Source organism: Megalobrama amblycephala, linkage group LG4, assembly GCF_018812025.1.
Source record: "Megalobrama amblycephala isolate DHTTF-2021 linkage group LG4, ASM1881202v1, whole genome shotgun sequence".
NCBI lineage: Eukaryota > Metazoa > Chordata > Actinopteri > Cypriniformes > Xenocyprididae > Megalobrama > Megalobrama amblycephala.
This window is the reverse complement of record NC_063047.1, coordinates 50,135,179-50,157,981: the sequence shown is the minus strand read 5'-3', so window position 1 is coordinate 50,157,981 and position 22,803 is coordinate 50,135,179. Positions and strand designations below refer to the sequence as shown.

Sequence of the window (22,803 nt, the reverse complement as noted above, 5' to 3'; positions counted from 1 at the left end):
TCAAACTCTCCACACCTCCAAGACAACAAACAAAACGCAGCAAAAGATGCTGTTTTGACCCTTCCAGTTCAAAATGGAAAATGCCTCAGTAAAATAAAGCATAAATAAAGAATGAATGTCCACCGAAACCTAAACCTTTTCTTGGAAAATACATCCTAAAAAGTACTGTTGCAAGAGCACTATTTAAGAAACAAGAACTGACGTTCGTAATGCAGTCCTGTTGATTCTTCACTGTAAATGATAAAGCTTTCAACGAAATGCTGTAATAATCTTGCAAAAAGCAAATGATGTTAAAATAGCTAATAAAACCTATAATAATATTATGAACACAAGATAAATAACCATGTTCCCACCCACCCCCAGCTTTCCCCTCTCTCTAAGAGCAAGAGTACTGCAGCAGACCGGATGACATCATCACTGAGACGCAACACTGCAGTGTGTATGTTTATGACTGCATCTGAGAGAGAGACGGAGCGAGTAGAGGAACGAGTCTTTAAATTCACCTCTTCTGAGAAACACACACATAGATGAAGGGGAAACACACAGAGAGGATCCAATCCATCAAAATAACTCTGCTTGCAGAGCAAACAACAGCGAGAGCAGGTGGTGATGCGCGTTTCCCATGAATAAGGCTCCATAAAATTCCGCTCAGTAATGTATACTTAAATCCTGCATGACTGAGAGCATAAACTCTTTCTGCCAACTGCAGTTGTTTTAAATGCATGTTTTAAAATCGCTGCCTTCCCTCGCTTCTTCTTTCTCCACGTCGGAAGTTCAGATAATAAACTGGATGCATTATCCAGGATCATAAATGAACAAATGTGTGTGATGTTGGTTTGGACGACATGCATTGCTGTGGAGAGCTAAACTATCATGAGCATTCCAGTCTTTCGGTGCAGTTCCTGTAAAATTCTCCTGTAAATACTCTCATACTGACTGAGAAATCTGCAGAATGCATAATAACTATTTTTTTATGTGTGCATGATTAAACATAAGACTTGTTTCACTGACCATTTCTGCTTTGCATAAGAAGATCAAGTGAACAGATGTAAATGTTTATCCACAGAGAAAATCTGCTTGCAGTGATGTTTGCAGCAATGTTAAATGAATAATGAAACCCTGAATTATTATTTGCTAAAAACAAAGTACAAATAAATTTTAAACTATAGTGGGCTGGATGGCTGTCACACCTTTACAAGTGTCGTCACATTTTAGTAACACTTTATTTTGTGTCCTTGTTGCATGTATTTACTATAGTAATACTGTAACAGTTAATTATGCATAATTATTTCAAGCAACTAACACTAAACCAAAACCTAAACCTACAGTACATGTTGTTAATTAATATATCTTTGTGTAATTGAAGTGTAACAATGACACATTAAGGGTACGTTTAAGCCCAAAGTATAGTTCACTTTTTACACGTAAGCGAGGGTCAGCGTACGCATGACGCAAATTTCGTCATCAGAAGAGTGTGCGCGTACTGTACGCGCACCGCTGGATCTTATACACGCAGGTCGCACATTTAAATTTTTTGCAGTAATTAGTTTATCCACAAGGTGGCAACCTTGTCCTGCGGGCGTTGATTCACAAGGTAGTCGAAGAAAAACTGCATAACAGACCGGAACACATGCAAGCTACAGCGACAATGGAGGCCTACATAGACGAGAGAGTGCGTGAAGAGGTTAGAAAGTACCCTCATTTGTACAACTCTAGCATGAAAGAATACAAACATGTTTATATGGGTTGTAACTCGTGGCGAGAGATTGCTCAAAACTGAGCATGCGTCGAACACCTGTGTACACGTATGAAAAGTGAAAAGTATACTTTCCAAGGCTGTGTGTTCGACTGTGTGTGTACACTAGTGTACGTGTAAAAAAATGAAGTATACCTTAACACGATGACGGTGTACTAAAAAATTAAAAGTTTTTCCTTCGTAATTTTCACCTACAGACGACAACGTTGTCAAAACAATCTTCGTTCATGACTAAAAAACGACTAAAAACGCTGTATACCTCTGCCAGGCCAGTAGTTGGCGATGTCCGTTTGTATAGAAATACTTCGCGCCTATAGACTGAACACGTAAAACACATGCGCATGATGTCACCGTTTTCACAAATTCACGTTTTTGTAGTTTACACCGAGACAATAACTGTATAGTTTTCAAACTTATAATTTGAAACCCGTTTTCAAATGTTTGTGTTTTCAGGCCTCCAAAACGCTGTTGTCAAAATGCATAAAAAGTTTGCAGCGTTTAGTTAAAAATGGTGTAAATAGCCCCTAAAAGTGTTAAGGTTACTTTATTTTCAGGTGTTGTTGTTACACATTTAAATACTGCGTTATATTAATGTACTTACTATAGGGTTAGGAATAAGGGTTTGGTTTAAAGTTAGTTGCATGTAATTATGCATGATTTACTGTTATTACTACAGTAAGAACATGTAACACGGACACAAATAAAGTGTTACCATGTTAAGAATATTCATTGGCCCCAACAGTATTTGCATATTTAAGCTACATCTAATCTAAAAGTCTGTGAATTACGTTGCATTAGACAACAAAATGTCAAACCAAGTAGCATTTGTTTTAAAAAAAAAACAATAACGCACTTTACAAAGTAAACATTTCACATTTCACATTTCACAAAAAGTTTTTTTAATATAAAAGTAGACTGTTTCAAATTAGGCAAGTGGGCAATTTGTTGTTGTCAAACACGAGTGCAACATGTCTAGTGTGATGAAATGCTGGTTCCTCTGCTACAGTAGGACACCTGTGTGAACTTGAGGAGAACTGACTTCATTCATCCACTAAAATCATCTTGACATCATTTGGTTAAAAGAATTGGTTTGCAGATGCAACTTAGTTTGATATTTTAAAAAACAAAAGTCATTTTACATGTTATTCAAGTGTCCAAAGTTTTGGGGACAAGCTAAATTTGCATCAAAGAACGAATCTAATGCGAGCTTTCCTGTTATTCTTGTAAAGATGAAGGTGAGACTTTGATTTTCTCTTTCAAAAGCACCCCGATCAGCAGAAAACAGCAATTTATAAACCAAGTGCAAAGGTGTTTCTGTTCGTGCCACGGCAAACAAAGAGCATCTTAAATTCACAATTCAAAAAGTTAACATCTTTTAACTTTTTTCTCTCATGTATAAAAGTGAATATTTTTATCCTTAGTCTTTCTTTTTATTCCCATGAGTATTCTTTATGCACATCATGTAAATAATTATCCTTTGCACATTATGTAAAGAATGAAAAATTGCTATCTTCAGGAGCTTATAAATGCTTTTATTAGCATAATCTAATGTAATCAGTTTGATTCTGTCGTACTACACTTACAACCAGTTCAATTTCATGTTACGAGCATCTTTTTAACTTACTTAGAACATAGAACCTTTTCCAACAATGCAGATTCCCCCCTCTCTCTGCAATGTAAAATAATTTGTAAAAAAAAACAAATAGAAAAAATATGATTGCATATAATAATTTGGGTTGGGGTTCAAAAGCAACATGCCCCCATGGATAACAGTGAAGTATTTTGGGGCAAAAGTAAGTTGGATACACGAGCAAGCTTCCAACAATCGAGAATCTTTGCAACATCTAAAAACAACATGAAGGAATCTTTAGGAAAGTTGTACTTACTCCAAAAATTATGGCGTTTGTTGGCATCCCTTTTCTTTCTCTCTGTCTCCTCGCTACGTCTTTGCCTCACTGCTTTCCTGTTACACTATCTGGGTGTAGGGGTCCGGGCACTGCCCCTTTCCCCCTGTACGCGCACACACACACACACACACACACACACACACACACACACACACACACACACACACACTTGTGAGGGGATGGGTGGGGCTGGGGGCTTTGAGGCCAGAGGGTTTATCTCCAGAGGAATGCTGTCAATATCGACACACACACACTTCTAGCCAAAACTAGATAATGGCATACGTCTCTCTCCCCATTTGTCCATTCCGTAGAGCGTTCTCGATCTGCGCAGACCTGCTCGATGCATTCTGACAAGCAAAGGGCCTTTCTGAATGAGCCTTAGGGAAAAGGACACATTATGTGTGTGTGTATGTGAGCTTTGGCACTGTTTCAGTCTGCAGAAGGACTTACAGTGACAAAGACCCTTGGAGGGGTGGGGTGGGGGGTACTTCAGGAGTACCAAGCCTGGTGACAATGGCCCAGACACGGATGGGGAGGGCATGGTGTGTGTGTATGTGTGTGTGTATGAGGGGGGCCCGGTCTCTTTCAATAAAAGATCTGTCACTCCCAGGCTGAAAAGGCCCCTCCGTCCTCTCTCTCCTAGGCCCATGCTGGGAAAAGCACATCTATGCCAACGGTATGCACCCAAATAAATGTGTTGCAGAAGTAGATGAAGAGAAAGTACATCTTGAATTCAGGTTATCAATTAAAATGGGGGAGTTTTATAGCAAACATCCTGGCATTGAGGAATTGGGATTGCCATGGTGATTCCCTTTCTAGGGGATTTATTACAATGGTAATGAATCACAAGGCCCTTTGAGTTGACTCAAGAATCAAGAGTACTCGTCTTTGATTCTTTCAAGAAATAAAGGTGAGGTTACACTTACAGCTGCTTGGTGAACTTTCATGGGCAAAATCCAGTCATTTCTGCTTGGTTTGAAAGTGACTTTTGTGTGAGCTTTGTTTCATACATCTCTACACTATTGACAATAGACAATGGACCTTTTTTTTGCATCCATGACATTTCACTAATGTGACCACAACAGAGTTCAAAACCCAGTCATTTCATTAGGAATCCACATGATCAGGAATTTTGGGCAAAAGATTTCCTTGAGCAGATTTCTCAATGGGTTCAAGTTGGCCGCGTAATTCACTGCGCTGACTAACAGAAAGCTGCTTGGTTTGAAAATGACTTTGTTGTGAGCAGTGCTTTATACATCGCAATGCTACTGACAATGGACTAAATTTTGCCTAAATTTCGCTAATGTGATTGCAACTTTAAACTATCAAAGCCATAATTTAAGGGTCAATCTTATAACTGCACTACTTGTGTTTGAGAGTAAACCAATCAGGCATAACATTATGAGCACCTTCCTAATATTGTGTTGGTCCCCCTTTTCTGCCAAAACAGCCCTGACCCATCGAGGCATGGACTCCTCTAGACCCCTGAAGGTGTGCTGTGGTATCTGACACCAAGATGTTAGCAGCAGATCCTTTAAGTCCTGTAAGTTGCGAGGTGGATCCTCCATGGATCGGACTTGTTTGTTCAGCACATCCCACAGATGCTCCATTGGATTGAGATCTGGGGAATTTGGAGGCCAAGTCAACACCTCAAACTCGTTGTTGTGCTCCTCAAACCATTCCTGAACCATTTTTGCTTTGTGGCAGGAGCATTATCCTGCTGAAAGAGGCCACAGCCACCAGGGAATACCGTTTCCATGAAAGGGTGTACATGGTCTGCAACAATGCTTAAGTAGGTGGTACGTGTCAAAGTAACATCCACATCCAGCAGAACGTTGAACATTGAGCCTTGGCCACCCATGATCCTGTCGCCGGTTCACCACTGTTCCTTCCTTGGAGCACTTTTGATAGATACTGACCACTACAAACCGGGAACACCCCACAAGAGCTGCAGTTTTGGAGATGCTCTGATCCAGTCGTCTAGCCATTATAATTGGCACTTGCAAACATGCTCAAATCCTTATGCTTGCCCATTTTTCCTGCTTCTAACACAACAAACACAACACGACTTTGAGGACAAAATGTTCACTTGCTACCTAATATATCCACCCACTAACAGGTGCCGTGATGAAGAGATCATCAGTGTTATTCACTTCACCTGTCAGTGCTCATAATGTTATGCCTGATCGGTGTATGTTGTCACTGTAATTAAAGGGATAGTTCACCCTAAAATGAAAATTAAGTCATCATTTACTCACCCTGGCGTCGTTCTAATGCCCTTCTTTCTTTTATGGACCACAAAAAGGAGAATTAAAGAAAAAAAGTCCAGTTTGCGCTAATCCATATAATGGTAGTGAATAGAGACCAGCATCAAGCTTTTTAAAAGAGATGCAAAAGTATCACAGAATGATTCCACACAACACGTGCCGTATATTTCAAGGGTTCTGGGGGTTTACATATATAAGGTTTGGTGAAAAACAAATTCAATTTAATGTATTATTTAAAGAAATTCTAAACCTAGGCCATTAAATGATTAACTATCCCTTTAACAGTTACAGTGATGACATTCTATTGTAATACTTCTGAAAAAAAGCTCAATATAAACACAAAAACGTTTAATGGTAAGACACATTTAGAAATATTTCTTACCATTAATATTTAGAAATATTTAGAACTGTTATTCTTTGTTACTCAAATTGCATGTACTAAGTAAATGCTAAGAAGACATGGCAAATCATTGGTAAAAAGGACTTAGTACAAGACACTAGAGGATGCTGTATTCAAGGAGCCTACATGATTATTCTGTGCTACTGTTGTGCTTTTTTTTTGTTTTGTTTTTTTGTATCTATTTAATCTAAAAGCACCCAGAGCATGACAGAAGAACACCAGGGAAAGTAATGTTTACATACTTTTCCATAGTTCCTGTGGGGTAGCTGATTGCAATGCTAACACCTTACATATTCATGTGGAAACAAAACAGTCTTTAATCTAACTGCTTTATGTTGTCTTGTTCATTATGTCTTAACATGCATCAATTATAAACACATCAATGAGAAACTGTTACATAGTGTTACAATAATGTGATCAAAAAGTTCTATTTTTTTTTCTCTCATCAACACGTGCACTCTTGAACATTTAAAAATACATGCACTACATATACAATTACAGTTGACTTGAACATGGAAGCAATACTCTAGAAATGACAGCAATCCATCACATTATAATTCACTTTATCGAGGGCTGTAGCATATTCCAATTTCCCGATTCTTGAAAGACTGTTCTAAATTTCTTGGAAATCTGAATCTATGAAGTTTGCTTTTGTAGGCCACTGAAATGTCACCTCCATCCTCTCTATCCATATGCAAGTACTAATTAATTTTAACCTTAATTCAGAGGATTCCGTAAAGCTTGCTCTAATCACGCTGAATAAAGTACTCAATAAACACAGCCAAAGCAGCCAACCTGTCATCAGTCATGCATTCTATAGATCTATCAGCAGCATTCAATACTGTGAACCACCAGATACTCCTCTTTACCCTCAATGAAGGAGACATTACAGGCTTAGAACAGAAATAACCAGATCTGCTTGATCTACACACCAACTGCCCATTTGTGTTCCACAAAGATTAGTACTTGTATTCTGACTTCATACCAAATTGCTTAGTAAAGTTATCACCTGGAAATGTCTGGAAGTATTTGTGCATGGATAAATGCCCATCATCTGAAGTGGAATTACTGAAAACCACACTGCTCTACATCCCAGCCAAGAAACATCCTTGCCAAGACCTCGTCATAGACAACACAGTCATTTCCCCACACATAAAGCCAAGAACCTTGGCACCACACTGGACAACGGTCTGTCATATGCATCCCACATACTATCCACACTCTCAGAAAATAATGTACCTTTAGGGGTACAACAGCTCATCTGGGGCAGTACCTTCAGAATGACATCTTTGTACCTCATTCACTCCTAAAAGGTTTGTCGTAGTACCTTAATGGTACATATTACTACTGTACTAATAGGTACTAATAGGTACTACTAATACAATAGCTACTAATATGTTTTAATACGTTTTAGGGGTAGATAAAGTACTAAAGTTGTGCTTTTAAAGGTACTGCCCCATTCACAAGCTGTTGTACCTTTAAAGGTATAATATGAAAATGCAAGATTTTCTGACAGTGTGTAGTCAATACATTCTTTCTGCGGAGTCAGACCTTTTCTTTCTAGACAAGCTGCTCAGATTATAGTCCAAGTCCTGTCCAGTTTCTCAGTGATCATCCAGAACCCTGTTGCTAAGCTGATACTGAACCTTAGTACTTTGTCATCACACTATCCTTTCCCTGATTCTCTATTCCAGCTAAGGTGAAATTCATAACAATTGTCCTGGCTTACAAGACGAGCACCTAGTAAATGGACAAGCACCCTCCTAGATAGTCCATACCAATGTGTTCAATTTGACTAACTTCCATACCTTATCTCACAAAGTCGTCCCTCCAGCAGTGTTAAGCACCTTGCTGTACACAAACCTAAACTTTGAAAGTTTTAATTGTATTTGTACATGTTCGAAACACTTCTTTTCCTGAGGTCATTTTCTGAATTGATCACAAAGGTCTAACATATAAAGCTATAGCATAGCAAGTCATGAGCGACTATGGGCGACTATGTCGACATGCTCCTGGTAGGTCCTGGTAAGGAGTTAATAGTGGTTAATGGTCAGACAGCAAATTGTGATCCTCGGTATCCAGATTGCACTAGTTATGGATGGTCATAACTAGATTCCTCCATGTTCTTGCTTACACCAGGAAGAGGAGCAAAAAGGGCTTAGGTGAAACATGAAGTAAGAGTTTTGATCCAGAATGCGACAACTGATTAATCCTGGTTTAATCCTCTTTGGAATTGCCTGGTGCCTTCGCAGATGCAAAAAGCAAGCATATTTCATAGTTAATGTCTTAAAAACCTTGCCTTTATGTTTTCCTAGCATCTTCTAGTTTGCTGGCAGAGAGTGATGCTTCCCAAATGGGTCCCACTTTATATTAAGTGGCCTTAACTACTATGTACTTACATCAAAAGTAAGTACAATGTACTTATTGGGTTCATATTGAATTGCAAAACACTTCTGCTGCTATTGAGGTGGGATATGGGTAAGGTTAGGGAAAGCTTTGGTGGTATGGGTAGGTTTAAGGGTAGGGGTAAGGTGTAAGGGTTGGGTCAACAGAGTAATTATAAATGTAATTACAGAAATTAATTACAGATGTAATTACATGCAGGTGTTTTTAAAATATAAGTACAATGTAAAACATGTAAGTACACAATAAGTGCATAGTATCAAATTATTAATTTAAATGTAAGTACATAGTAGTTAAGGCCACTTAATATAAAGTGGGACCCACAACTGTTTCCTGTACTCCACCATCACGTTATCATCAGTTGAGTGTCCTAACCAGCTGCCGATCACCTAACACAGGGGTGTGCAATCCTGGTCCTGGAGGGCCAAACTCTTGCAGAGTTTAGCTTCAACTTGCCCCAACAAATCTGCCTTGAAGTTTCTAGTAATCATGAAGACCTTGATTACTGGTTAAGTTGTGTGTAATTGAGGTTGGAACTAAACTCTGCAGGATAGTGGCCCTCCAGGATCAGGATAGGAATTCCTGTTTCTGTTCAGGAATGATTACTCCAGCTTGACCTGGGCCTCTTCTACACCTACATGGCCTCTTCTAGACCTCTTCTACATGGGCTCTTCTATACCTCTACCTGTCCTCCGCATCCAATATCAATACACTGCTTCTTAAAGACAAGTATACAGCAGAAGCTAGCCGATATTTGGAATCAAGAAATGTCTGCCACAAAGGCCCTTTTTACACCTGGATGCATTTTGGTCGATCAGGTCGATTTGGTCGTGTAGACGAGGGAGGCACCTACCCGTTTACACATGGTATTTTAATACGTCTCTTTTGTCCACTTTCATCCACTTCTGTCCTGATTTCTTCGAGGGGAGGGTCTATGGGTGGGTAAATGTATGGGGTTTTTTTTCAGATCTTTCGATCTAATGGACAAAAGCTCACACAATTTACATATGAATGTGAAAGGAGATGACAGAAAAACATAGAGAGAGCATCAGCTTTTGTTTCTGCTCTGACAGCTCCAAGACCAGCCGAACACGATGAGTGTGTGTTAGAAATCAGGAAGGGTGAGAGAACATTGTGCTTGGTACATTTTTCCATCTTCAAATCAAACTTGTGTCCTCAGCCGACAAGGTTTAAATTCCATCTGGCTAGCGCACTTCCCATAATGTTTACTCATTAGGTCAGTAAGCAGAGAGCAGGCAGTCTTTTGTGGCTGTTCGAACGCTTTCGACCACCTGAGCGTCTACGCTATGAAAGCAATCAAGTCGAATGCGTTTTCGACTACCTCTGGAAGTGGTTGAAACTGGACAAGCTCAAAACGTTTTAGACCCTATTTACACCTGTATTTAGCATCATCCACTTAACCAGGGACAGAGATGGAACTGACAAGAAAGTTGGAAATAGAGTGCACTTGCCCCATTTAAGTGCTTTGAGGACATCTTGATCCATCTCTTTAGAGGGTATGAGACAAATATTCTGAACATAGTCTTCAACTGCAAGAGAATAAAGGCTTCAGATGAGGAATGTATTGTACTGTTACCTCAGCCTGAAGGTAAGAAATGCTAAAAATGATAAATCAAGAAGGCATGACTACAGGCAGTCATCCTCCTTGGTTCTGCTGTCATCTCATCCTTTATTTACTTTTAAAGACATTTTACCAGCTTCTCTGACATACAATCCATGCCACCAACAAATACTCTTAAACATAGGACTACAGCAACAATTTCATTAATTAGGTTATTCCAGGAAAGATTCTGCAGAATAAAAGCAGTAAAAGCAACCAACACACAAACAAACATAATGAGAGGTTCTTTGGAAGCAAGCAAGGCTGAGAGCCAAGCATAGCAACCACACCTGCCAAGTATCCTGCAAGTCAACACCCAGTCCTTGTGAGACAAATGGGGCCTAATCAAGACCAGAATGAAATACTGGGATGTTAAAGACTGCAGCATTGTCTTCCTGATCAAGACATGGCTGACTTCCTTGATCTGGATCCCTTGATGTTGTATTTTAAGCAGGGCATGGATCCCTGGATCAAAGTCCTTTCTTATCCCTGTCACAGAATTCTTATCAATCAATTAGAGCCCCAACCCTTTCCCTTAACCCAAATGAAACCATATCCAACCACTAAAATGAGAGAGAATTATGGTGGATAATAATGTTGTTCAAGCCACTAACCTCAAATCTTACCCTACCCATAAAATCAGATAGATATCTTGTTTCAAGACAAACAAGGATGATAATGTAGGAATACTTACGTTAGTCCTGGACCACACAATATAGTCAGTTCACGCATTCAGTGTTCATCGCTAGAACAGAACAACTGAATCAAACAAATTGAAGGTACAAGGCGTGTTCCTTTTTACTAGAAGTTAGTGTGACAATATGAACACTGCCTGGCAAACCTGATGAATCTCCCCTGAACCTCCCTTAAAATGTATTGTTCTACCAACTGCGTATCCATCAATCCAAACGTCCATCCTTCCGTCCGTCCATCCTTCCTTCCATCCGTCCGTCCGTCGTCCTTCCATCCATCCATCCAAGCATCTATCCATCCGTCTGTCCATTCTTCCATCTGTCCGTCCGTCCGTCCATCAATCCATCCATCCGTCCATCCAACCGTCCATCCTTCCGTCCGTCCATCCATCTATCCATCCATCCATCGACTTGCACATCCATCAATTTGTCTACCTGTCTGCCTGACTATCTATAGATCACAATATCTGAGCACTTTATAACACTTCTAGACTTCTAAAAATTTTAAATTATTCTAAAAATGTATATTTTACCATTAGATACGCAATATGGATTTCTATTGCTTTCATTTATCATTAAAACTAATCTTCTAATGTATGAGAAATTTTTGTTGTTTGAGAGGTGAACATTAAGTCAATATTCCTTAAATATCAAAAGCATATATTCAGTGGTATGTGAGGGTTTTGACTTTTGGTTTAGACCCTTGTGAAAAAGAAGAAGTGCACTCAATTGTATTGAATGCATACACTTTTAAAAATTACGTGTCTAAAATCCCACCTTTTTTAAATACGGAAGAGGATTAGGGCCAAGCAATAATAAAAAAATAAAACCATCTCGAGATTAAAGTCATTAAATTACGAGAAAAAACTTGAGAAAAAAAGTTGAGATAAAATGTTGAGAATAAACTCATTAAATTATGAGAAAAAAGTCATTAAATTACGAGAAAAAAATCATAACTTTTCACGACTTTTTTCTCGTAATTTAATGAGTTTATTCTCAACATTTTATCTCGACTTTTTTCTCGAAATTTAATGAGTTTTTTCTCGAAATTTAACAACTTTAATCTCGAGATGGTTTTATTTTTTATTATTGCTTGGCCCTAATCCTCTTCCGTATTTAAATTTAAAATTCAACTTTAACTTTTTTTAAAAAACAAACTCTTGTTGGGTGATTTGTACATTTCTAATACTTTAGTGGGGTGCATCAGTTAATACTTGGACTTCACTGTTTGATACCTTGGCAAAAGGTATTAAATTGGATAGAACAGAACACAGTCTATCACTTTGCCATTTTTCTATGAAGAGTTTCAGCTGTATTTCAACAAAGCATTTCATCTGGCTAAAAGAACAACCTCTTACACACTTCACATCACACCCAGTATGTAACATGAACATTCAATAAAGCACAATTATCCATTGAGGGACATTTACCTAAGAAAACAGCAAATTAATTTTTGAGACATAAGAGCAAGAAAACATGACATTGCTTGATAAATGTGACATGAGTCAATCTGTGGTCATAGTACATATCAGAGAACTTGAATAATGACTTCTAAATCTAAATCTACCTTTTATACTTGAGTTATTGGGGAAAATTTTGATCAAAGAAACACATACACAGATGTTACATGGTTCATTAAGGACAGAATAATATTTGTAAGACCATGTCTACACTGGAAGTGACCAATGTTGGATGGATCATGCAGCAATGAAACATTTTCGGAAGCCGCACACCAAAAATCAGCTGTGAGTTTTTTTTTATTTTTCATGGGCTATTGTAGAATTTTTACACATAAAATAATTGCTGAACAGTGGTTAGTAATGGTTATAAAATGAAAGATGAACTTTAATTTAGATGGCCAGAAACTACCTTTGATGTAACAGTCAGACGTTTTTTTTTTTTTTTAATAAAGACTTAAAATAGCTAAAATTAATAGCAATCAACTCACCCAATTGATAATTGCAACAAAAAATATTTGCAAAATAACTTTTGTTGAAGTGCAACAAAAATTGTGTCCATCAACTGCAAGCAGGTAGTTAATATGAAGCACTTTTTGCAATGCTATGCTATCCATCTAAAACAATTTTAAACATTATTTTGCTTATTATAAAATTAATCATTATGCATGCAGCTTATTATTATTTGACATACTGCATGGAATATTTGTATTTTTAAAACTGCATAGCACAGAAACATGTAAAATGTAAAAAATTAAATAATCTTTAATGTAGATTAAAAAACAATCCACAGACATGTTATGTCTCAACTACCCAGGTGCATCCCACCACGTCACTTGCAGTGTGAACAGATTTGTTGATAATAATGGGCATGATTGTTGTTACATCTCTATGTGTGGCTGACTTCCAGTGTAGACATCTTTCAGCCTCTAAAAAAGGTCTCATATTCTTTTGCATATTGTGTATTGTGCTTGTTTGGATTGATAATTTAGGGCTTTTAATATAGGGGAGAGTGGGGTAAGATGTGCCACTTTGTGGCAAGTTGTCCTCTAAGCAATACACCTAAATATGTTTCAGGATGTTTGTGTTCAACTAGAATTAGAATAAAGTGTCAATAACATGCAGCCACCTCTCCAAAAAAAGAAAAAAACATGTGTCATGTGAAGGGGCTAGTTGATTTAATGGAGAATATATGAACATTTCAAATAATAAGAACAAAAACATTTTTTTTTTTTTTTTTTTTAATGGAAAACACATCCCAGTCTTATTTTGCGGCATATTATTCACATTTCCAATCAGAAAAGGTTTAATATTAAAAATATTTGAATGTAGTGAAAATTTCTAATACTAAATACTGATTCTAACTCTAATACTACAGTAGTATTTCAAATACTAATCACTATTTTTTATTTTTTTTTTCGTAATAAAAGTTGATAATCAAACAATTTGATGTTAAACTTAATTTGACTAGAGATGCACTGATTTTAATTTTCTTGGCCGATGCTGATTCCCATTTCCAATTTTTTTGTTAGTGTGATCTGCTAGTGTGATACCGATTTTTGCCGATTCCGATTTTCTTTCTGACAACTATAATACAAAAATCTACTTTTGTTCAACGCAAAGTTTTATTTTCATAAAAAAAAAAAGAGTAAAAAGTCAGTAATAAAACAAGAACAAATAAAAAAATTGCAAACAACAGCACAAATAAATGCAATAGAATAAAGAGAGCTATAAAACTAAGTTTTTCAGGTTAAATAGGTTTTTATTCAGGTAAGGAATACTACAGAAATTAAAGTAATCAAATGTAAAATAACACATCCTTAATTTCTTAATTCTGTAATTTCTGTATTTTTTATTGTAAATATTAAATACAGATTTATTCTTACCATTAAAGTTATAAAACGTATTCAGTCAAGAGCAGAAAGTGATTTTCTTTGTCTTTTGTTCTTTAAATAACATGATAGACAGCAGCAGAAATATTGGACTGCTGTCCCTTTAAGAGTTTATGAACGGACCCAAAACTTTTACACAACATGCGTTCTCTTTCTTAGCTATTTACCGATCCAAAACTGACTGTGTTTATCTGAATAATCGCCAAGACGGGCATTTTGACAAAATGTTTTATATATTTGACCATTTAAGCGCAGTAAGCCACACATTTTAGTACTTGTTGTGACTGTTTGACTTCTGTCTCTGTTTGAGACTGAGCATGGCCTGTCTGCTCCACGAATATAGATCAGTGGTGCGCACGTTTTTGGTGTGAGCGCGAAACCTGCGAGAATGACTGAAATTAAACACAATACAAGCACTGTTTAACCGGAGCGAATGAGACGAGTGAGAGAGAGAGGAGGCGCCTGCGCGGGTGTGTGTCACTTTGCCATCGGAGAGAAGAGAGCGAGAACGCGCAGCTGACGTTATTGCCTGTGCTGCCGGTAACAAAACAGATCGGCAGGGGAATCGGTAAGAAGTGAGACTGAGCCGATTCCGATCCCTGGCTGATCAATCGGTGCATCTCTAAATTTGACCTTAAATGTAGAAAAATTACTTTGACATGCAAACAAAAATATGATGATTTTCTAAATGTGCAGTTACTTGACAACAAATTGTGCTGTGGCACATCTTACCCACAGTGACACATCTTACCCCACTCTCTACATCCTTGAGCTCGTGACCACAACAGAACTGTTTTACAAACTATTCTAAAATGAATCAGAAGAAGATGACTTGGAAATCTTGCTTTAATTCAGATCAATACATAGAAAATCTGGAGACTTACCTGAGTCACAGATAGTCAAAGCATTGTTTAAACAGAAACACTAACACTACACTAAACATCAAATCCACAGCACAGCACGCACACTATGAAATGAGCACTATCACAACACATGAACACAAACACCACAAGCACAGATGTGAAACAAAACACAGATGAAACAAACTGAACCTCACTCACCACTCAGATTCAGCTCTCACTGCACAACATGGAAAGATGTGGATAATGTACGAACATTAAAACACGTCAGTGCATGCATAGGTGTCTGGATACAAATGTGTTCACATGATAAAGTGTTTGTGAGTAACACATCAAAACATGTGAAAAGTACACTTAAGAACCCACAGGTAAAATAGGTTCATTTGACTTTGTTGTATCCTACCCATGTAGTTTATGTTACTAATGTGATGTGTTGGTAATATCTTTTTGCCCGTGGACTCTTTTTATGCTGTGTGAGTACACTGATAAACGCAAAAATAATCCACACATCACAAAAAGGGAACTCAAAATCTGAACGCAACCAAAAAAAAAAAAAAAAAAAAATCTCAGAAAACGACTAGGTGAAACTGATAGAAAAACTCACAAATAAACAATAAACCAACAAAAAAACTTGTCCAGCCTGGACCACGACCACATCTACCGTTACTTAAAATAAAAGCCAGCCCAACACCAAACAGTAATACGTAACTCTCAAATAAAACCACACTTTTGTTAAACTGAATGTTACATAAAAACTTTATGGTGCTAAAATCAAATTCACAAGAAAAAAATGTGGATGAAATTAGAACCACTACACCAAAAAACACTAACAACAATGACAGAAGCATATCTAGTGACAGATAACGTCCATATACAATATGTATATGTATATAAATATATATGAGAATAAAAATTTAGATATATGTTGCAGATATTTACTGTTTCATCATAGTGCCACACTCCCTGGCCATCCGGCAGCTCAGAGCTCACACTATTGTCCTGATCGATTAGCCAGCGATGAACGACGTGGGCCTAAAAGGACACACGACATAAACACAAGAAGCCATTAAAACTTCACACTTTTCAGGTAAAAAGAGAGAACGAGAGACAGATACAGAGAGAGCGACAGAGTTGGAAGAGAAAAGAGTCCCATCTATTTCTTAACATGAATGAATAAAAAAAGAGCCTACGCTTGAATTAGTCAGTTCACATAATGAGAGAAGGCAGACAACATGAAAAAGAGAGGCAGAATGAGAGGAAAGTGGGGGGAAATTGATAGTTCAGAGGATATTCAAATGGAGTTCTCAGGTTGGTCTCATTGAAGTATCAAATATTACCACAATTCCTTTCAAGGAAGACAGTTGAGATCTCATTTGTGTTTTTCCCCTATGGGAATATCTTCCTACTATTATTCAAACTGAAATTATGATAGAATTATAAAGGTCCAGATGTTACACTTTACCAGTGAGATAATGAAAACGTTGACAAGCACTGGTGTAATTGATTTACCCAATGCGATCTCTTGAGTATTCGTATGCATTTTAGGTAAAATGTGGTTCTATTCACTTACATAAATAATGACACTCTAACAGCATCTAAAAGGTAAATAATTTAAGTATTTTACAGACGTATAAATCTTTACTAATCCTTATATAATCTATCAGTGTTTAGTGAAACTAATCAGTTGTTTCTATTGTATTTATGATCAATTAGATTATGTTTTCAGTCGCATTCATTAAAAGCCTGTACCATTAGGCTACCTCTCATCAAACGTTTTCTTAATTAGAGTCAAGAGCTAGTTGCAGCAAACCCTTAAAGGGCACCTATTATGCCCCTTTTACAAGATAAGCATAAGAATGTGTCTGTGAAGTTTCAGCTCACAGATCATTTATTATAGCTTGTCAAATTTGCCCCTATTTGGATGTGAGCAAAAACATGCCATTTTTGTGTGTGTCCCTTTAAATGCAAATGAGCTGCTGCTCCCGGCCCTCTTTCCAGAGGAGGGCGGAGCTTTAACAGCTCAACAACAACAAAGCTGGAGAATCTCACGCAGCCAAAATGAGGATCGTCAGTAACAGTGTTCAGCCTTACATTGTTCAAACCGGAGTCGACACTGATGGAGAGACTCAGGAAGAAGTTACAACTTTTAGAATAAAACTGTAGGGCCCTATGAAATCTGTTTTATTTTTTCCCAAATTCAGTTTTTTTTTTTTCCATTTTAAGTTTTTTGGACTTGATTTTAATGGTTAAATAAAATTTTAATAATCAAAAAGAATGTCTAATTAATTTAATTCTTAAAAACAACAAATTTATTAATTAAAAAATTTATTTTTTAAAATATTTTTTTGTTTTTCAGAAATTCTGTTGTGTATTTTAAGTTTTCTGGCAATCAAATGAACGGATAACATTAATTCTTAATAATCTTTTAATCATGAAATTAAACTACTTTTATCAAAGTGCTGCACAACAGAGCTTTACTGTTTAAAACATGGAAGAAAAACTGAGATTGTTCCTTAAAAATATAGTTTTAATAATTTATTATTATTATTATTTTTAAGTCTATTAGTGTTAGTATTATTATTACATTGAAACGCATCTAAATTCTACTGTACAACAGTATGTTTCTGTCAAGTTAAATCAAACTTTTATTTTGACGGGTTGACAAGACCTTTGAGTTACTCTGTGTTTATGGTATGACGATAGATTTTCTCAAATAAAGCGATAAAATGCTGATGAAGTGATGAAGTGACTTTTGAAGATGAATTTTGTGCGTACATGAGGCGATGAAAACACTGCGAGCATTACACGTGCTTCAGTGTGTGTGTGTGTGTGTGTGTGTGTGTGTGTTAAATGAAACCGCGCTTCTGCGCCATTCATTTCAGAGACACACAAACATGCAGATTCATATTTAAATAGTCTTTTTGCGGTTTAATATTCACAGACACTAGTCTATACCGCGATTTAATTTAAGTGTACAGATCTGCTTTTTATTCATTCATCAAAAATTTGACAAATTCCGTGACATTCCGCGTTATATACTAAATTGCGTTTGGATTCCGCGATTCCGTCCGCGTTTTCTGCATCGCGGAAATTATAGGGCCCTAAAGCTGGACATTTCGTAATTGTTAGTCGATAAATTTATGTATTTGTTGTGGAGTTTAGTTGATTCAACTCATCGAGCTCTCATGACTCATACCGTCATGTTAAACTTTTGTGCAAATCCAGCATTGAACTGATCCTCGTTTGTGAAGCAGTCCGGTGTTCTGATGAATAATGCTACCTCTTAGATGTTTCTGTAATAGAGCACATCAGGGATGACATGCTTCCTCAAACTTTATTTAAAAAACAACTTTATTTAAAAACATGCTCGCTGATTATGATCTGCGCTGTTATTAATACTTATCCACTTTTTCATGAGAAATGCTGTCCAAATGTCCCATTTTTAATGATGACGTCTAAAGTCCCTGCCAAAGGAAGTAGTCCCTTTTAGCAATTTGTTAGCAACCTCCGATTTTAAGACACAGTAGAAGTTTAAAAAAATCACAAGTGGGTTATAACTGGTATGTTTTATGTCATAGATCAAAACGTGAAAGTATTTAGAGGTTTTGTTAACCACAGACCTTATTTCAGGCGATTTAGCAAAAACCCATTAAAAAAAAACATAGACTTGACGGCGTTGGAACCGGAAGTCTTAAAATGCTAACTTGTTTCCGGGTTTTGCCGACAAAAATGCGTCATCCCTGAGGCACTCTATACTACCAAAACTATGGGCCCTATAATACACCCGGCGCAATGCGTCCTGCGCCGTTCGCGTTTTCCCGTTCAGCGCCACGTCCTTAAATTAGTAAATGCATTTGCGCCAGTTAGTGCGCCCATGGGCGTGCTGGTCTAAAAAAGAGGTGTGTTCAGGCGCATTGCCGGCGCATTGCTATTTTAAGGAGCTGAAAATAGACTGCGCCATAGACCAACTCAAACCTAGTCTAAAGTCAATGGCGCAATATTTTTTTGTTAGAGCGCGTTAGTAGAAACTGCGCCTCTGGGCGCGTCCACAGTGCGCGTTGACTTTGCTTATTACACACAGGGATGCGCATCACACAAACATGCCAAATATTAAAAACAAAAGGATTACAGTGTAAAAGAATATTATTGTGTAGGCTACATAAATATAAAAATGTAATGATGAATAGTCATTGCGTGTATTAGAATTAGGCTACCTATTTTCAATTCAGCCTATTACTACTTATAATGATAAACGAAATTGGCTAATTAATTGAACAATCGTGCCAATACACACACATATATATTAACGGACTCATCGCGTGTACGCCATGTAAATAGCAATCCGCCATGGCGCGAGCACATCTCGCTCTTAAAGGGAATGGGAGATGACACTCTGATTGGTTTATTGAACGTTACGCCCATTACTCATTAAGAGAATAGGAACAACCCATTTCAAAAATGGACTTTTACCATTAAAGGCTGGTTGATTACACACACATCTTTGTTCAAACACCTTAAAAAAGTGAATTTTGCATAACAGGTCCCCTTTAAGTTAAGAAAACTGTTATTGAAAATCTGTAAATAAATATAACTAATGGTTTTCTAATGATTTGTTGTAACCAGGCCCAGGTCACAGTCAGAATCTGACCGCAGACAATGTCAGAGTAATTCAATATACTGTAGAACAATGGTAATGCCAGGGTAATACATAAAGGCATAAATATTTTTGGACACAGTCTTATAACAGAAACGTTGGTGTACTGACATTTGTCCTTGCAACAGCAAATGTTCAAGTCTTAATCTCTAAGTTTGAAACATTCTGTCAAAGCAAATTTCATGTTTAAATGATGCAAAACAATGCAAATAACCCAGAAAGAAACATTAATTTCTGACCAGTTGCGACTGATTTGATATCACAGATGACAGGAAACTGAGGTGATAACAAAATGTTCATTTTGGGGTAAACTAACCTTTTAAATTAGTTTATAAAAGCACCAGTGACATTATGGGACGTGTGAAAAAAAGGAAGGAATGATGACATTTGGTTTTGAGAGTGTGTTGATATTTCTAGTGTCTTTAATCACCCAAAAAGTGTATATTTAATTTCTGCTGAGCTTAGGTTGCATTCTATGACACATTCATAACTTTTAGGAACAATATGTTCATCTGCTGACGCACTCCACTATCACTCGCCGTCATGCTTTTCTATCACATGATATGCAACGCACTTACACACAATACCCTCCCAACAGAAAGTCACTCGAAATACCCAAATTCTCTTACGCTGCAGACTGTAGAAAAGGACAGTCACAGTCAGCCAATAAGGTCAACGAGAGAACAGAACATGAAGGAGGGAGAGTGCTTAAGCTGGTGTTGATGAGGTGCAGTAATGGAGGGTGGAAAATTTTAATTGAAATATTGTGTAGGATACAAAAAGTATGGCAAGAGTAGAGGCATTTTCTACATTTGATTAAAAATGTTGTCCTTAGCATTGCTTTATCAAAGTCTCCAATGTCTCCAGTTAGTTTAAAAGGATAGTTCACCCAAAAATTAAAATTATCCCATGATTTACTCACTCTCAAGACATCCTAGGTGTATATGACTTTCTTCTTTCAGGTAAACACAATTGGAGTTATATTAAAATATATCCTGGCTCTTCCAAGCTTTATAATGGGAGTGAATGGGGGCGAGATTTTAAATCCCAAAAAAATGCATAAAAAATAATCCATATGGTTAAGGAAGGAAGCAATGGGTTTTTGTAAGAAAAATATCTCTATTTTCTGGCAGACAGCTGTACGCATTGATTTGCGGTGGAAGAGTACGCCCTGACCCGACGCATGATGCAATGACGAACACGGAAGCGCAGAGGATAGAGCAAAACAAAACACCGGTCACGAATTAGAAGTCTAAAACGAGAAATTTTTAAGAGAAATGTCCGAGGAGCTTGAGTTTGTTGCCCAGCCCTATTTGTTTGAACCGTGAGAGGCGTCTAAGCTTATGATACTCCTACATCCTGCGTCAAACATCGCGTCAGGGGTTACTCTTGTGGCACAAGTCGACTTGCGCAGTATGCATACGCTCATCTGCCGGAAGCTAGTTATTTCAGTTTAAATAAAGATTTAAATATGGATATTTTTTCTTACAAAAGCCCATCGCTTCGCTTTAGAAGGCCTTTATTAACCCCCTGGAGTATGGATTATATTTATAATTAGGGCTGTCAAAATAACGCGTTAATTTCGATTAATTAATCTGAGAAAAAAATAACGCGTTAAAAAAAAATAATGCAGATTAATCCATTCCGTATTGACCTTTGAACTTGGAGCCGTTCTAGCCACCATTCGACTGTAAAATGAAGGAGGGAGACGACTGCTGCGCTGACGGACAGAACGAGCAGAGCTCCTCCCTCGTGCGCGCAAGCTCTCTCTGTCTTCAAAGTAAGCACCGTCTTTGCACTCTCTCTACCTCACACATAATAATCTAAATCAACTGACACAATGCTAAAAGTTCATAAGACCGAATCCATGTTTCACGAGGTGCATTCGGAGAATGTTTTTCCTGAATAACCGCTGGGTGTGAATAGTGCTCAAAAGAACGTCACCTCATCTTCTCTGACAGGCGCCCTGCACGTGCAGCTGACATAAACCACACTTTTAGTAAACAAAAAGAAAATCCTATCCAGTGGTGAAGTGTTTTCTGTGTTGACAAATCTTTTGCGATGTCCTAATGACAGTCGCGATTCAGTCAACGTCCGCTAATGTCCAATTCGCGACCGAATGACTCATTTGAACAGATTCATTTTAATGAATCATGACAACAACTGATCTGTCCACACGGTCTATAATGAATCATTTACTCGAACAACTCTGAAATGAGAACACAAGTGTGCTTACCCCATTTAGCAAGAGTGGTTAGTAAAATTAGCCTTAATAATCCACAATAATTTCAGGTTATTTAAATGATAATGTGTAGTAAATTAGGCCTACCTATAAAATCAGTTAGTTTAGACTGGAGTGAGGTGAAACTAGAACAAAGCAAGTTGTTGTTAGCTAGGTGCATTCAACTGGATATGGTAGAAAATTATATTATTAGTTAATATAACTTCTAAATGCTACTTTTTAATACTTTTCAGGTTTAGCAAAAAAAGCATCTTCTCTTACAAAGCTATAAAATCACTTTTTTTTTTCTTTTTGCAAAGAGGACAAGAAAGAATTACAGTGGCGGTTACTTTATTGTCAGTATCGGGCTCGCAGATCGCGTTGGTAGGGCATTTTTTAGTGTTTGTGTGGATGACCATGTCTGTCACCACCAAAGACCATTTTTGACCCAGGAAAAACCCTGCATTGATTCATTTGAATTGAAATATTTAATACTTTCACAGCAAAAATTATGTATGCGATTAATTTAGATTAATTAATCACAGAGTATGTAATTAATTAGATTAAAATTTTTAATCGATTGACAGCCCTATTTATAATAGATGGATGCATTGTTTTGGCTTTAAAATCTGGCTCCCCACTTCACAACCATTATAAAACTTGGAAGAGCAAG

At 37.3% G+C, this 22,803-nt stretch overlaps 1 protein-coding gene across 17 annotated transcripts in view; it reads right to left on the bottom strand.

Annotated features, from left to right (window-relative positions):
* The window catches only part of ank1a (ankyrin 1, erythrocytic a), a 158,825-nt gene that overhangs the window by 91,102 nt on the left and 44,920 nt on the right, over positions 1-22,803 (bottom strand). For 14 of the 17 annotated variants that reach the window (XM_048189809.1, XM_048189807.1, XM_048189812.1 and 11 more), the window contains exon 2: positions 16,195-16,287. The exons of 1 other annotated variant lie outside the window; for it this stretch is intronic. In XM_048189809.1, coding sequence (XP_048045766.1) covers positions 16,195-16,287 — 93 coding nt within the window. Of the gene's footprint in view, positions 1-3,380; positions 3,426-3,642; positions 3,797-16,194; positions 16,288-22,803 lie in introns of those variants that run through there. 2 more of the 17 variants (XM_048189810.1, XM_048189808.1) reach the window with 2 other exon arrangements.